Source organism: Alligator sinensis, unplaced genomic scaffold (assembly GCF_000455745.1).
Source record: "Alligator sinensis unplaced genomic scaffold, ASM45574v1 scaffold137_1, whole genome shotgun sequence".
In the NCBI taxonomy this organism is placed as follows: Eukaryota; Metazoa; Chordata; order Crocodylia; family Alligatoridae; genus Alligator; species Alligator sinensis.
The window spans coordinates 789,346-801,255 of record NW_005842545.1 but is presented as its reverse complement, the minus strand read 5'-3'; the positions used below and the strand labels follow the sequence as shown (position 1 = coordinate 801,255).

Here is an 11,910-nt window from a genome sequence, read left to right as displayed (position 1 = left end):
CCTGGCTGGCCGCCTCCTGTCCCCAGCAGCATGGGGGGCCTCAGCAGGTGGGGTCCTGGTGTGACCTCTACAGGGCAAGGCAGTGGGAGCCGGTGTCTGTCGGACTCCGGGCTCGCAGCGCTGAGGCCACTGGGGCTGTGGGCGGCCGGGCACCACAGTGAGCGGAGCCCCATGGGCAGGCGGGTGAGGGGCTGCGGTGCAGCGGCTGCCTCGCTCCAGCCCCCCTCAGGCAGCGCTGGCTCGTGGGGCTGCGCTGCTCGGGGGATGGTGATGTGGAGCTATTTATTTCTCCCCTTCTGTCTCTGGGGCAGTAGCTGGCTGGATGCAGAATGGGTCCCTCCTGCCCCTGCCCACCAGCAGCTACCATGAACCTTGCTGTAACAGGCAGGGGCAGTAGGGCTACACAGGCAGGGTCTCTTTGGCCCAGGACAGAGGGGGTTTGAATATGGCTCACTGGCCCACTGGGTGATAAAAAGTTCATGATCCGGCTCCACATTCAAAAAGGTTGGACACCCCTGACCTAGAGGTTCACTCTTCCTCTGGGGTTCTGTGGTAGGGCAGAGCCTGGAGTTGCAGGGGGTGGGGCTAGGGGGCTGAGCTTACAGCAGCTCCTCCCCCCAGGCCACCAGGGCACCATGCACAGCGGGAGCGTATGGAGGGCTACTGCCTCTTCAACCATGTGGCCATCGCTGCCCGTCACGCCCGGGAGCGCCGTGGATTGCAGCGGTGAGCCCGGACACCTGAGTTCTCTAGGAGGGGGCGGGGGTGAGAACAGGGGAGCTTGGTTCTCTGGGAAGGGAGAGGGACTAAAAGTGGGAAGCCCAGATGCCTAGATTTTTTTTTTTTTTTTCCTCAACTCCTGACATCATCGGTTCTAGGGTCCTGATTGTTGACTGGGATGTCCACCATGGGCAGGGAACCCAGTTCATCTTTGAAGATGACCCCAGGTCAGGAGTGAGGGACTCTGGAGCTGCGGGGGGGGGGGGCAGTCTGTGGGTCAGGAGTGAGGGGCACCACAAGACTGTTGGAGACAGGGTATCATACAACACCCCCAGCGTCCTGTACTTCTCGGTCCATCGCTATGACAACGGGGCATTCTGGCCCCATCTCCCGGATTCTGATTCATCGGCTGTGGGGCGGGGGCAAGGCTGTGGCTTCACCATCAACCTGCCCTGGAACCAGGTGAGGGAATCCCAGTGTCTGGTCCCACCTCTGGGGGGATCCGTTCATCAGCCACCCCACCCCAGAGCTGGGTGCATTGTGGTTCTCCTTCCAAGACTTGTTTATACCTGGCTGTTTAGCCCTGGAGCTGGCTGCATCTCTGCTTTATCTGTGCCCTGTTATATGTGGCCATTCCCCAGCCCCTCCACCCCAGAGCTGGGCACATTTAGGTCTCCCCCTGGGGTGTTATATTCAGCTGTTACCCACTGCTCCATCCCAGAGCTGGTTGCATCTTGGGATTCTTTCTAGACTGTTATACTCAACTGCCTCTAGACACCCCCGCCCCAGAGCTGGGCACATTTCAGCCTTCCTGTGAGGTGTTATACTCAGCTGTTTCCCAGCCACTACCCCCTCCTGGCAGGCACTTCTGGGATTTTTCTCTAGGCTGTTATACTCGGCTGTCCCCAGGTGCCCTCAGCCCAGAGCAGGCATGTGGCTGATTCTCAGGTGTTCCACCCCAAATCTTGGCACATCTCAACTCTATTTGTGCCATATTATACTGGATTACTTCTCGCCTGCCTCCCCAAGAGCTGGCTGAATCTGGGCCACCTTTGTGCTCCATTATACTTAGCTGCCCCCAACCCCCTCACCCCAGAGCTTGGTGCATCTTGGCCCCATGTCCCTCACCCAAGCCCCTGCTTCTATCCTAGCCTGGCATGACGGACGCCGACTACATCTCCGCCTTCCTCCAGCTCCTGCTGCCTGTAGCCTTCGAGGTACTGGAGGGGGACCTGATCTCTGCCCATTCCTAGGGGGAGATGGGTGCCTCTCAGCCTTTCTGGGGGGGGGGTGTTTGTACTAGAGCATTTCTGGCTGTCCCACCCCAGAGCTGGCTGCACTTGGGCTCATTTTGGGTGCTGTTAGCTTGCCCATTCCCTAGCTGTCCCAGCCTTCCCCATGGGGTGTTAAGCTTAGCTGTTCTACCCCAATACTGGGTATGTCCTCACCCTCCCATGGGGTGCTTATACCCACCCCTTTCCTAGCTGTTCAACCTCAGAGCTGGGTGCATACTGGCCCTTTTTACAGGGTGTTGTCCTCAGCTGTTCCTAGATGCTGCACACTAGACCTGGGTGCATCTCAGGCCCCCATACCCAGGTGCACCACCCCAGAGGTGGGCAGATCCTCCTCCTTTTGTGGGGCATTATATTCAGCTGTTCCACGCCAGAGCAAGCTGCATCTCATCCCTTCCATAGAACATTATACTTGGTTGTTTCTGAGTTCCACCCCAGAGCTGGGTGCATTCTAGCCCTTTTTATGGGGTGTTATACTTGGCCGTTTCCAGCTGCCCCACTCCACAGCTGGGCACATCTCAGCCCCATCATAGGGCATTATATCCAGCTGTTTCCTGGCTGTTCCACCCCAGAACTGGGTGCATCCAGGGGGTTGGAGGGCTTTGAGGAGGGAGCAGTTCTGGGCTCTCACCCAACCCATTCAATCCAGTTCCAGCCCCAGCTGGTTCTTGTGGCTGCTGGCTTTGATGCTGCCATTGGGGACCCCAAGGTGAGTGGTGAGGCAGGGCTAGAAGGGCCTGGGGTGGGGCCCAGTAGCAGGCAGGGCTAAGGGCACCTGGGTGGGGCTTGGAGGGTTGGGCATGGGATGGGGTTGGAGATGAACAAGACCAGTGGGAGGCTGTGGGTATGGTTAGAGAGGTATGGGACAGGACGTGGAGGTAGGTGGGGCCAGAAGGGCAGGGTCCCGGAGACAGGTGGGGCTAGAGGGGCTGGGAGTAGGGGCCCTGGCAGTCTAGGTTCTGCCCACCCCCTCTGCCCCCAATCCCTATTCTCCTGTTGCCCCCCCTCCAGGGGCAAATGTTGGTGTCACCTGCCTGCTTCGCCCACCTCACCCACATGCTGCTGGCGCTGGCTGGGGGGAAGGTTGTGCTGGCCTTGGAGGTAAGTGATGATGACACCCCCCCCCCTCCCCAGAGCTGGGCACGTTCCTGCCTGTTATATGCAGCCATTCCTCCCCAGAGGTGGCAACATCCTGGCCTGTTGTACCCAGTTGCTCTCCCTGTTCTGCTTGGCTACCTGGGCTTGTCTCTTCCTTGTTATACTTCATCGCTCCCTACCCCGTCCTACATCATTCTCACCCACTCCTGACCTCTTCCACACCAGAGCTGGGCATATCCTGGCCCCTCACCGCCACCCTCCTCTCCCCTCACAGGGCGGCTACAACCTCCACTCTCTCACTGAGGGGGTCAGTGCTGCCCTGGGGTCTCTCCTGGGAGACCCCTGCCCCCCACTGGCCGGGCCAGCTGCCCCCTGTCCCAGGTAAGTTTTGTAGCAGGGGGGAAAAGGGGAGGTGGTGGGGGCTGTGATCTTGGGGTGCAGAACTTAACTTTACATCCTGTCTCCAGCGCTCTCCAGTCCATCTCAAAGGCTCTGGGTATTCATGCCCAATTCTGGCCCTCTCTGCAGCATGTTGGTGAGTCTGGATCTGCCCTGGCAGGAGGGTGTTGTACTTGGCTGTTAACATAAATGACACATAAGCATTGACAGTGGGGCAGGCAGAGCTCTGCTCTGCTGGCTGCACTGCTGCCATCAGCTTAGAAATCTGGGGGAGCACATTTTCCCACCCCCTCACATTGCCTATGGCTGTTAGCCCATTGTGGCCAGCTCTGGGCTGAAACATCTCAGCCATTCCTATGCTGTGAGCTCTCCCCAGGTCCACCCCCTCAGATGGGTTATGCTCAGCTGTTTCACCCCCAGAACTGGCTGCACCTCAAATCTGTCCATGCCCTGATATACTCAGCAGTTCCCCAGCTCCTTCTACCCCAGAGCTGGCTGCATTTCTCACTGCCTGGGGCAGGCTTACACAAAGCTGTTGCTTAGCTATCACACCCCAGAGCTGGATGCATCTCTGCAATGTCTCTATTCCCCGCCTCCCCTGCAGAGGTCTCGGCACTTTCCACAGAGGATGAGGGAGTAGAGGAGGCACTGGGGGAGACAGGGGGGGTCCCATCCCCAGTGGAGCTGCCCTGCCCAGAGGCTCTGCCTTCCTTGGAGGCCCCACCACCACGCCGCCCCCCCGCCTGTACCGGCTTGGTCTATGATGAACGCATGACCCAGCACTACAACATGTGGGACAGGTAGGCCTGGAGTTGCTGTGGGGAGGCTACTGGATTCCTGGGTTCATGGGGACAGTGGCTAGGGGGCCTAAATCCCAGGGTCTTTGTGAGGGCCTAGTCACCTGGGTCCTGGCTGGAGGTTCCAGATGCCTGGGCTCATGGGGTGGGGCTGGGGTGGCCAGATGCCTGAGTTCTCAGGGTAGTGAGTGGATTCTGACTGCTGGCAGGGAGGGTTGGCAGCCTGGATGCCAGGGTTGCCCACTGCCTGGCTGTGCAGGGGACTCAGATGTCCAGGCGCTGAGCCTTCCCCTGTCTCCTACCAGCCAGCACCCAGAGCGGCCACAGCGGGTGACCCGGGCCCTGAGCCGGCTGCAGGAGTTGGGGCTGGAGCGACGGTGCCTGCGCCTGCCTCCCCGTCTGGCTACTGAGCCCGAGCTGTTGCTGTGCCACAGGTACTGGATGCCTGGGTTCTCTGGGCTGGGGGTTGAGGGGTGAGAATAGCAGGGGTGCTGAGCCCAGATGCCTGGGTTGGGGTGGGGGGGTGGAGCAGGGGATGCTTGGAGCCCAGATGCTCCAAGGGTGCTATGAGGGTGAGGGGCAGAGTGCTACACCTGGACTTCTGGGTTTTCCTCCCCCAGCCCAGAGTACGTGGCCAGACTCCGGGCCACAGTTGGGCTGCGCCCGCGAGAGCTACATCGTGCTGGTTCCCGCTACAACTCAGTCTACATGTGTGGGGAGTCCTTTGAAGCTGCATGCCTGGCAGCTGGCTGTGTCCTTAGCGCTGTGGATGCCGTGCTGGCTGGGCAGGTGTGTTTTGTTTAGTCTCCCGCTGCGCGCCGCCGCCCCCCCCCCAGCTGGGCACCTCTTGACCCTATTTGGGTCAGCTGTTCCCTGCCTGTTCCACCCCAGAGCTGGGTGCATCTTGGCCTCATCTGGGCCCTATTATATTTGACCATCTCTCAGATTGTTCTACCTTAGAATTGGGTGCACCTTGGCTTTGTCTGGGTGGGGTTATATTCAGCCCTTCCTTGCCAGAGCTGGGTGCATCTCAGCCCTTCTCCTGTAGTGTTATACCTGGCCAGTTTCTGATGGTCCAATTCCAGAGGTGGGCATATCTCAGCTCCATGTGGGTGGTGTTATACTTGGCTGTTTCCTACCTATTCCACCTCAGAGCTGTGGGGGCGTCTTGGCCAGAACCAGGCAGTGTTATACTCAGCTGTTTTCCAGCTGCCCCACCCTAGAGCTGGGCACTTTTTCAGCCTTGTCTGGATGGTGGTTTATTCAGCCTTTCCCAGTTGTCCCACCCCAGAGCTGGCCACGTCCGATTCCTCCCTTTATGACATTTATATTCAGCCATTCCTCAGCAGCTCCATCCCAGAACTAGGCACAGCTTGGCACTTTCTTCACTCTGTTACACTTGTCTGTTGCCTAATTGTCCCACCCTAGAGCTGGCTGCATCTCAGCCCTGTCTCTCCACCCCCCAGGTGCAAAATGCAGTGGCCGTGGTGCGGCCCCCAGGGCATCACGCAGAGCCTGATGCTGCCTGTGGCTTCTGCCTCTTCAATTCAGTGGCCCTGGCAGCCCGCTATGCCCAGCAGGTGGCTGGCCGGCCCTTGCGGTGAGCCTGGATGCCTGGGTTCTCTGAAACTGGAAGGTGGGGAGCAAGGGGGGCTGGGAGTCCAGATGCCTGGCTTCCATCTCCCCCACAGGGTTCTGATTCTGGACTGGGATATTCACCATGGCAATGGAATCCAGCATATTTTTGAGGAAGACCCCAGGTACTAGGGGGAGGAGGTGTTCTGCTTGGCTGTTCCTCTCCCCTGTCCCACCCCAGAGCTGGGTGCATCTTAGCCCTATTTGTGCCATTATACTTGCCCTACCCATTCCCTATTTATACTCAGTCATTTGCAGCTGCCCCACCCCAGAGGTGGGTACATCTCTGATCCCCGTGGGTACATCTCTGCTCCCCTTCTCCCCCCCCCCTCTTCCCCCCCACCCCCTGCAGTGTGTTGTACATCTCCCTGCACCGCTATGATGCTGGCGCCTTCTTTCCAGGGGGGCCAGCAGGAGGAGCAGGGCAGGTGGGGCGGGGGCAGGGGCGGGGCTACACCCTTAATGTGCCGTGGGAGGAGCCTCGTGCCGGGGACCTCGAATACCTGCCTGCCCTGCTGCGCCTCTGCCTGCCTGTCGCTTACCAGGTGTGCCTGGATGCTGGGGTTTGTTCCTTGGGTGGGGTGGGGGATGAACACCTGTGTCCCTTCCCCAGGGGGGTGGAAGGGTTCCAGACATCTGGGTTCTATTCTGGCTGGGTAGGGGGGCTGGACACCTGGGTTCTTTCCCCTAGTGGTGCTTGGGACACCTGGGTTCTGTACTAGTCTGGGTTCTCTACTGCCAACTCCTGGGTTCTCTGCCAGTGCCTGGGTCCACTACCCTTGCCCCAGGTTGGGCAGAGTGAAGGGAGAGGGGGGATTCCCAGATGCCTGAGTCCTCACCCCTCCCCATGCACATACAGTTCAGGCCGGAGCTGGTGCTGGTGGCAGCTGGGTTCGATGCGGCACAAGGCGATCCCCTGGGCGGCTGCCTGGTGACCCCCCAGGGCTATGGCACCATGGCCTGGCTGCTGGCTACGCTGGCCTGCGGCCGCCTTATCCTGGCCCTTGAGGTACTGAGCCCACTCACCAGCCCCTGACCCCACCCCTTCAGCCCTAGTCTTGCCCCTTCAGGGTCCAGGCCCTGCCCCCTCTGCCAGGCCATACCCCCTTTAGCCCAGGAGCTGGCCCCACCTTCTCCCTAGTCTCCACCCCCTTCCTGTGCAGAGGCTCCACCCACCACCCTGGTCACACCCCTTCCAGGATCCTGCTAATGTCTCTTGTGGGAGTCCTGACCCAGGCCATGTCTCCACATCAATTCTGACCCCTCCCCTGCCTCCTAGGGACCCTGATCCTATAGGGTGGAGACACTGGGTTCTCTGTGGGTTGGAAGAAGTAGGCGGGGTCAACCATAATATTATCAGTAACATTTGCATGTGCAAATGTGGATCATAGCATTCCCCCTGCTGTAAAACTCACCCATGGCCAAATTTGCATGTATGCTCCTGCATGATATCTATGCAAACAGCATTCAAATTTAGGCAATAAATATGCCAAGATACATAAACTGCATTCAGATGCCCACAGACCTAAATTGGTCATGCAAATGAAATCAGATGTATGCAGCTTTAGTTAGTTAGGCAAATCTTCATCCAGTTAGTTTGTATCTGCCTGGTTTATCCAAATGTATGCTTGGATTATGTAAATATATACCTGATTTATGTGCATCTCCATTGATTTGTTCCTTGAGCAGAGTTCTGCAAATCCCTTGTCTGATTTGTGTCTCTTGAGCAGTTTTGCAAATCTCTAAAAATTTATGAAAATCTTGAACATAATTATACAGACATAGCTAAAATATGTCAATCTTACTCATGTTTCTGTATCCAACATACCCCAGCCACCGTCTGTTGTATGCAGTTATTCTAATTTATGCACCTGTATCCCCATATATCCCATGTGGTTCTGAGCATTGCTGGGGACAGACTGCTGTCTTCACCCCTGTGGCTGGGGGGGAGGCAGGGACTCCTATTATGAACCAATGGGGTTCCCTCCGAATTTGTCATGGCAACTGTTGGCTGGGGTTTTTTGGGGTTTTTTGTTTTTTTTCCTCCTGTCTCCCCTCCCCACAGGGTGGCTACAACCTGGCAGCAACAGCAGAGTCCCTGGCCACGTGCGTCCGGGCACTGCTGGGAGACCCCCCACTGGCCCCACCTCCAGTCCTGGCACTACCCCTGTCTCCACACCCCCAGCCCAGTGCTCTCCATGCCCTCAGCCTGGCCAGCGCTGTGCACCGTACCTACTGGGCCTGCCTTCGTCTCCATGGTGAGTTGGATGCCTGGGTTCCTTCCTTGGGGCGGGGGGGAGGGTCCCAGATGCCTGGGTTCCTGCCTTTGGGAGGATGGGGTCTTGGATACCTGAGTTTGCCCTTGGTGGGGCCTGGGTGCTTGGTGCCTAAGCCAGGAGGGCCAGGATGCCTGAGTTCCTGCCTTGGAGTTGGAGGGGGGCCCAGATGCTTGGGTTCTTTGGAAAGGGGGAGAGATTGGAGAGGGGGTAGGGGCTGGGAGCCAGGATATCTGAGTTCCATCCTCGCCTTTTCCCTCCCAGTGCCCTCCATGGACTGTGATGCCTCTGAGGACAGAAGCCCAGCCCCCCAGGAGGCCCTGCCTCCTGATGACCTCTCCTCCCTGGGTTCCCTCTCCCTGGAAGACAGGTCCCAGGAGGGGATGGGCAGCCCAGACTCTGTCCCTGTGGGCTGGACCAGGAGGAAGATGAAAACAGAGCCTGAGTTGGAAGGGGTGGGGATTAACCCAGAAGGGGAGGAAGGTCCTCCAGAAGGGGCGGGGCTTGCAGCCCCAGATTTACCAGAGGTAGGTGATAGAGGGGTTTGGAACCCAGATACCTGGGTTCTCTGAGAAGGGGGTGAGGCTAGGGGGGTGACAGCAGGGGAGACTGGGAGCCCAGCTGCCTGGGTCCTTATTCCTCCTCCCCACCCCACCTGCCCCATTCCCTCCAGGATGCACTCTATGCTGTGACACCGCTGTCCTGGTGCCCCCACTTGAGCTCTGTAGCACCAGTGCCCCCAGCTGGGCTGGACATCCTGGCACCGTGCCAGAAGTGTGGGTGCCAGGGTGAGAACTGGGTCTGCCTCACCTGCTACCAGGTGAGCCCATGGTAGCCTGCACTTACTCTCTTCCCCCCCCGCCCCCCATAGTTTTGCTGTGCCCATCATTCCTGACCTGCAGCCCTTTCCCCCCTTCCCCTCAATATATTAACCCCTTGCTTCCCAGGTGTTGTGCAGCCGCTATGTGGCAGGTCACATGGTTGCCCATGGTGATGCTTCTGGCCACCCCATGGTCCTGAGTTTCGCGGACCTCTCTGCCTGGTGCTATGACTGTGAGGCCTATATCCATCACCCAGTAAGTCCCACCTGCTGCCTGGGTCATACCCCACCCCCATATGATCAATCAGCAGCTGGGATTCCCTCCCTCTTTCAGCTCAGTTGAGTTCCGGCTGCAAAGTTAATTTTCTGGGAGGGAAACATCTCCCCTCCCCTACCCACCAGCACCTGTACAGTCTGAGCCACTCAGCTTGGGAGGGGCTGGGCTGGGTCACTCTATGGCAGAGCTTTCCAAACTTTTCATGTTGGTGACACACTTTTTAGACATGCATCATTTCACGACACAGTAATTCAGTTCCGGGGGAGGGGCCAAGGGAAGCAGACGCGAGTAAGGGAGCTCCGCGGTGCCCTTCCGCAAAATTTTCTGCATTTCGTGCGACACACCTACATGCTGCCGCCGACACACTAATGTGTCACGGCACACAGTTTGGAAAGCTCTGCTGTACGGTATAGGGGGGATGGGGTAGTGGGAAAGTCCATTCCAGTACAGTAGGAGGGAGCTGGCATGCTCTATTCAAGAGCGTTAGGGAGATGCTGGGATGATCCACTCTCTGTGGTGACTGAGATTTTCCATTATCCCTGAGGGTGGGGAATGTTCTACCTTGCCTTCTGTGAGCCCTAAGGTTTCTAGATTGTTCCTTTCTCTGTAGCAGTGCAGGGGAAGTTGAGATGTTCCCTTATTCCTAAGGGGGCTAACAGTCCATTCCGGGATGAAGTTTGAGGGGAGAGGAGAGAGAGCTGTTCTATTCTTTTTGATGGTGGGGAGAGGGTAGGATGTTTCATTATCACAAGGCAGTGTTGGGCTGTTCTGTTCCTTATGAGGGGAAGGATGAAATGTTTCACTCTTGGGCTAAGGGTTGGGGGGTGGAAATGCGGGACTGTTTGATTCTCTGCAGTGATGGGGAGGCTGTTGGGCTGTTCCATTTCTCCTCCGTTTCTATCCTCTCCTCCCCCTTTCCCCCCCAGACCCTTTTGCCGGCCAAGATCTTGGCTCATCGCCTCAAGTTCGGCAATGAGCTGCCTGCACTACTTTGAACCAGGCCAGTCACCAAAGCATAATCATCCCTCACCCCATCCTCGGACAATGGACTAACCCAGACTCTTCAAGGGCTATACACACTGGCAGAAAAACAGCAGCTCAGCAGCCGCCAGGATGCACTAGCCGCTTTAGGATTTAATTCCCCCACATCTACATGAGATCTGTTTCTACCCCAGCCCTAGTTGCCACCAGCATTAGTTACATCAAGGATTATTGTAAGACCTACAGTAAGCCAAAGGGAGAGGGAGGTGTCTTGTTCCTCCACCACAGCTTTGTCACTTGTGATGATGTTACAATAAAGGTGGGAGGGTGCAGTAGGGTGTGGTTGTCTGTCTCTTCTGCTAGAGGAGGGATTTACATGTCCAAGAACTATGCCTCCCCCCCAGTTCATCTCAGCCTCATGGAGCCAAAGGACCCTTTTACATTTCTTTTATAAAAAAATAATTTTCATAGTTGTTAGGGGCTGGAAGGGACCTTACAGATTACCAGGTGCAGGCCCCCTGCAGTTCGGCAGGAAAGATTGCTGGGATGAGGTGATCCCAGCAAAATGGACATCAAGATGCTTTTTGAAGATTGCCAGTGTGGGTGACTGTACCACTACTGGAGGGAGCCTGTTCCAAACCCTCAGCATGTGGACTTCTTTAGAAGTTTTTCCTTATGTCTAGTCTGAAGCAACCCTCAATCAGTTTGTGCTCATTGTTTCTTGTCCTCCTCTGGGGGACCTTGGTGAATAGAGACTCCCCCAGGCCCTGATGGTGGCAGCCTATATCAGGAGCATACAAGTCCCCTCTGAGTCTTCCATGCTCCAGGCTGAACAGTCCTAAGTCTTTCAGCCTTTCCTCATATGACCTGCTCTCTAGGTCTCTAATCATGTACATGGCCCTCCTTTGAACTCTCGAGCTTCTCTGCTTCCTTCCTGAAGTGTAGCAGCCAAAACTGGATACAGTACTCCAGCTGCGGTCTCACCAAGGTCAAGTAGAACAGGACAATGACACCTTTAGCCCTGCTTGAGATGCCTCAGTAGATGCATGCCAGTATTTGATTAGCTCTGCCAGCTATGGCATCGCATTGGTGGCTCATGTTCATGTTGTCTATCACAACACCCAGGTCTCATTCAGTTGTGGTACTGGGAAGTGTCATACTGCCGGGCCTGTAAAGGTGTTGCAGATTAATTCTCCCCAGATGGAGCACTTTGCATTCCTCCATATTAAACAACAAGAAGTTGAGGTCCACCCACTGCGTGAGCCTCTGCAGGTCAGTCTGTATTGCCAGCCTGTCCTGGAGCGTGACCATACTCCCCCATAGTTTGATGTTTTCAGCAAACTTTGCTAGTTTGCTTTTAATACCCAAATCCAAATAGTTGATGAACATGTTGAAAAATACTGGTCCGAGTACTGAACCCTGAGGGACACCACTAGTTACCTTCTGTCATGATGAGTCAGTTCTATCAATCAATACTCTCTAGGTACTACCTCAGGGCCAGTTACCTAGCCACCATACTGTAAAGTAGTCAAAGCTGCATTTTCCCCAATTTGATCATGAGGACATCATTGGAGAAGAGGTCAAAGGCCTTTGTGAAGTCTAGGTACATTTAATT

At 56.5% G+C, this 11,910-nt stretch overlaps 1 protein-coding gene across 11 annotated transcripts in view; it reads left to right on the top strand.

Annotated features, from left to right (window-relative positions):
* Window positions 1–10,736, top strand: part of HDAC6 (histone deacetylase 6) — a 14,869-nt gene extending 4,133 nt beyond the window's left edge. The window contains exons 8-27 of one of the 11 annotated variants that reach the window (XM_025213682.1): window positions 622–726; window positions 879–947; window positions 1,035–1,182; window positions 1,872–1,937; window positions 2,662–2,721; window positions 3,024–3,113; window positions 3,385–3,491; window positions 3,578–3,645; window positions 4,114–4,309; window positions 4,612–4,740; window positions 4,927–5,095; window positions 5,773–5,906; window positions 5,998–6,066; window positions 6,294–6,486; window positions 6,801–6,950; window positions 8,007–8,199; window positions 8,482–8,744; window positions 8,891–9,037; window positions 9,165–9,293; window positions 10,241–10,732. In XM_025213682.1, coding sequence (XP_025069467.1) covers window positions 622–726; window positions 879–947; window positions 1,035–1,182; window positions 1,872–1,937; window positions 2,662–2,721; window positions 3,024–3,113; window positions 3,385–3,491; window positions 3,578–3,645; window positions 4,114–4,309; window positions 4,612–4,740; window positions 4,927–5,095; window positions 5,773–5,906; window positions 5,998–6,066; window positions 6,294–6,486; window positions 6,801–6,950; window positions 8,007–8,199; window positions 8,482–8,744; window positions 8,891–9,037; window positions 9,165–9,293; window positions 10,241–10,309 — 2,554 coding nt within the window. In that variant the 3' untranslated portion in view covers window positions 10,310–10,732. Of the gene's footprint in view, window positions 1–621; window positions 727–878; window positions 948–1,034; window positions 1,183–1,871; window positions 1,938–2,661; window positions 2,722–3,023; window positions 3,114–3,384; window positions 3,492–3,577; window positions 3,646–4,113; window positions 4,310–4,611; window positions 4,741–4,926; window positions 5,096–5,772; window positions 5,907–5,997; window positions 6,067–6,293; window positions 6,487–6,800; window positions 6,951–8,006; window positions 8,200–8,481; window positions 8,745–8,890; window positions 9,038–9,164; window positions 9,294–10,240 lie in introns of those variants that run through there. The other 10 variants (XM_014523871.2, XM_025213689.1, XM_025213683.1 and 7 more) reach the window with 10 other exon arrangements.
* The last annotated feature ends 1,174 nt before the right edge of the window (window positions 10,737–11,910 follow it).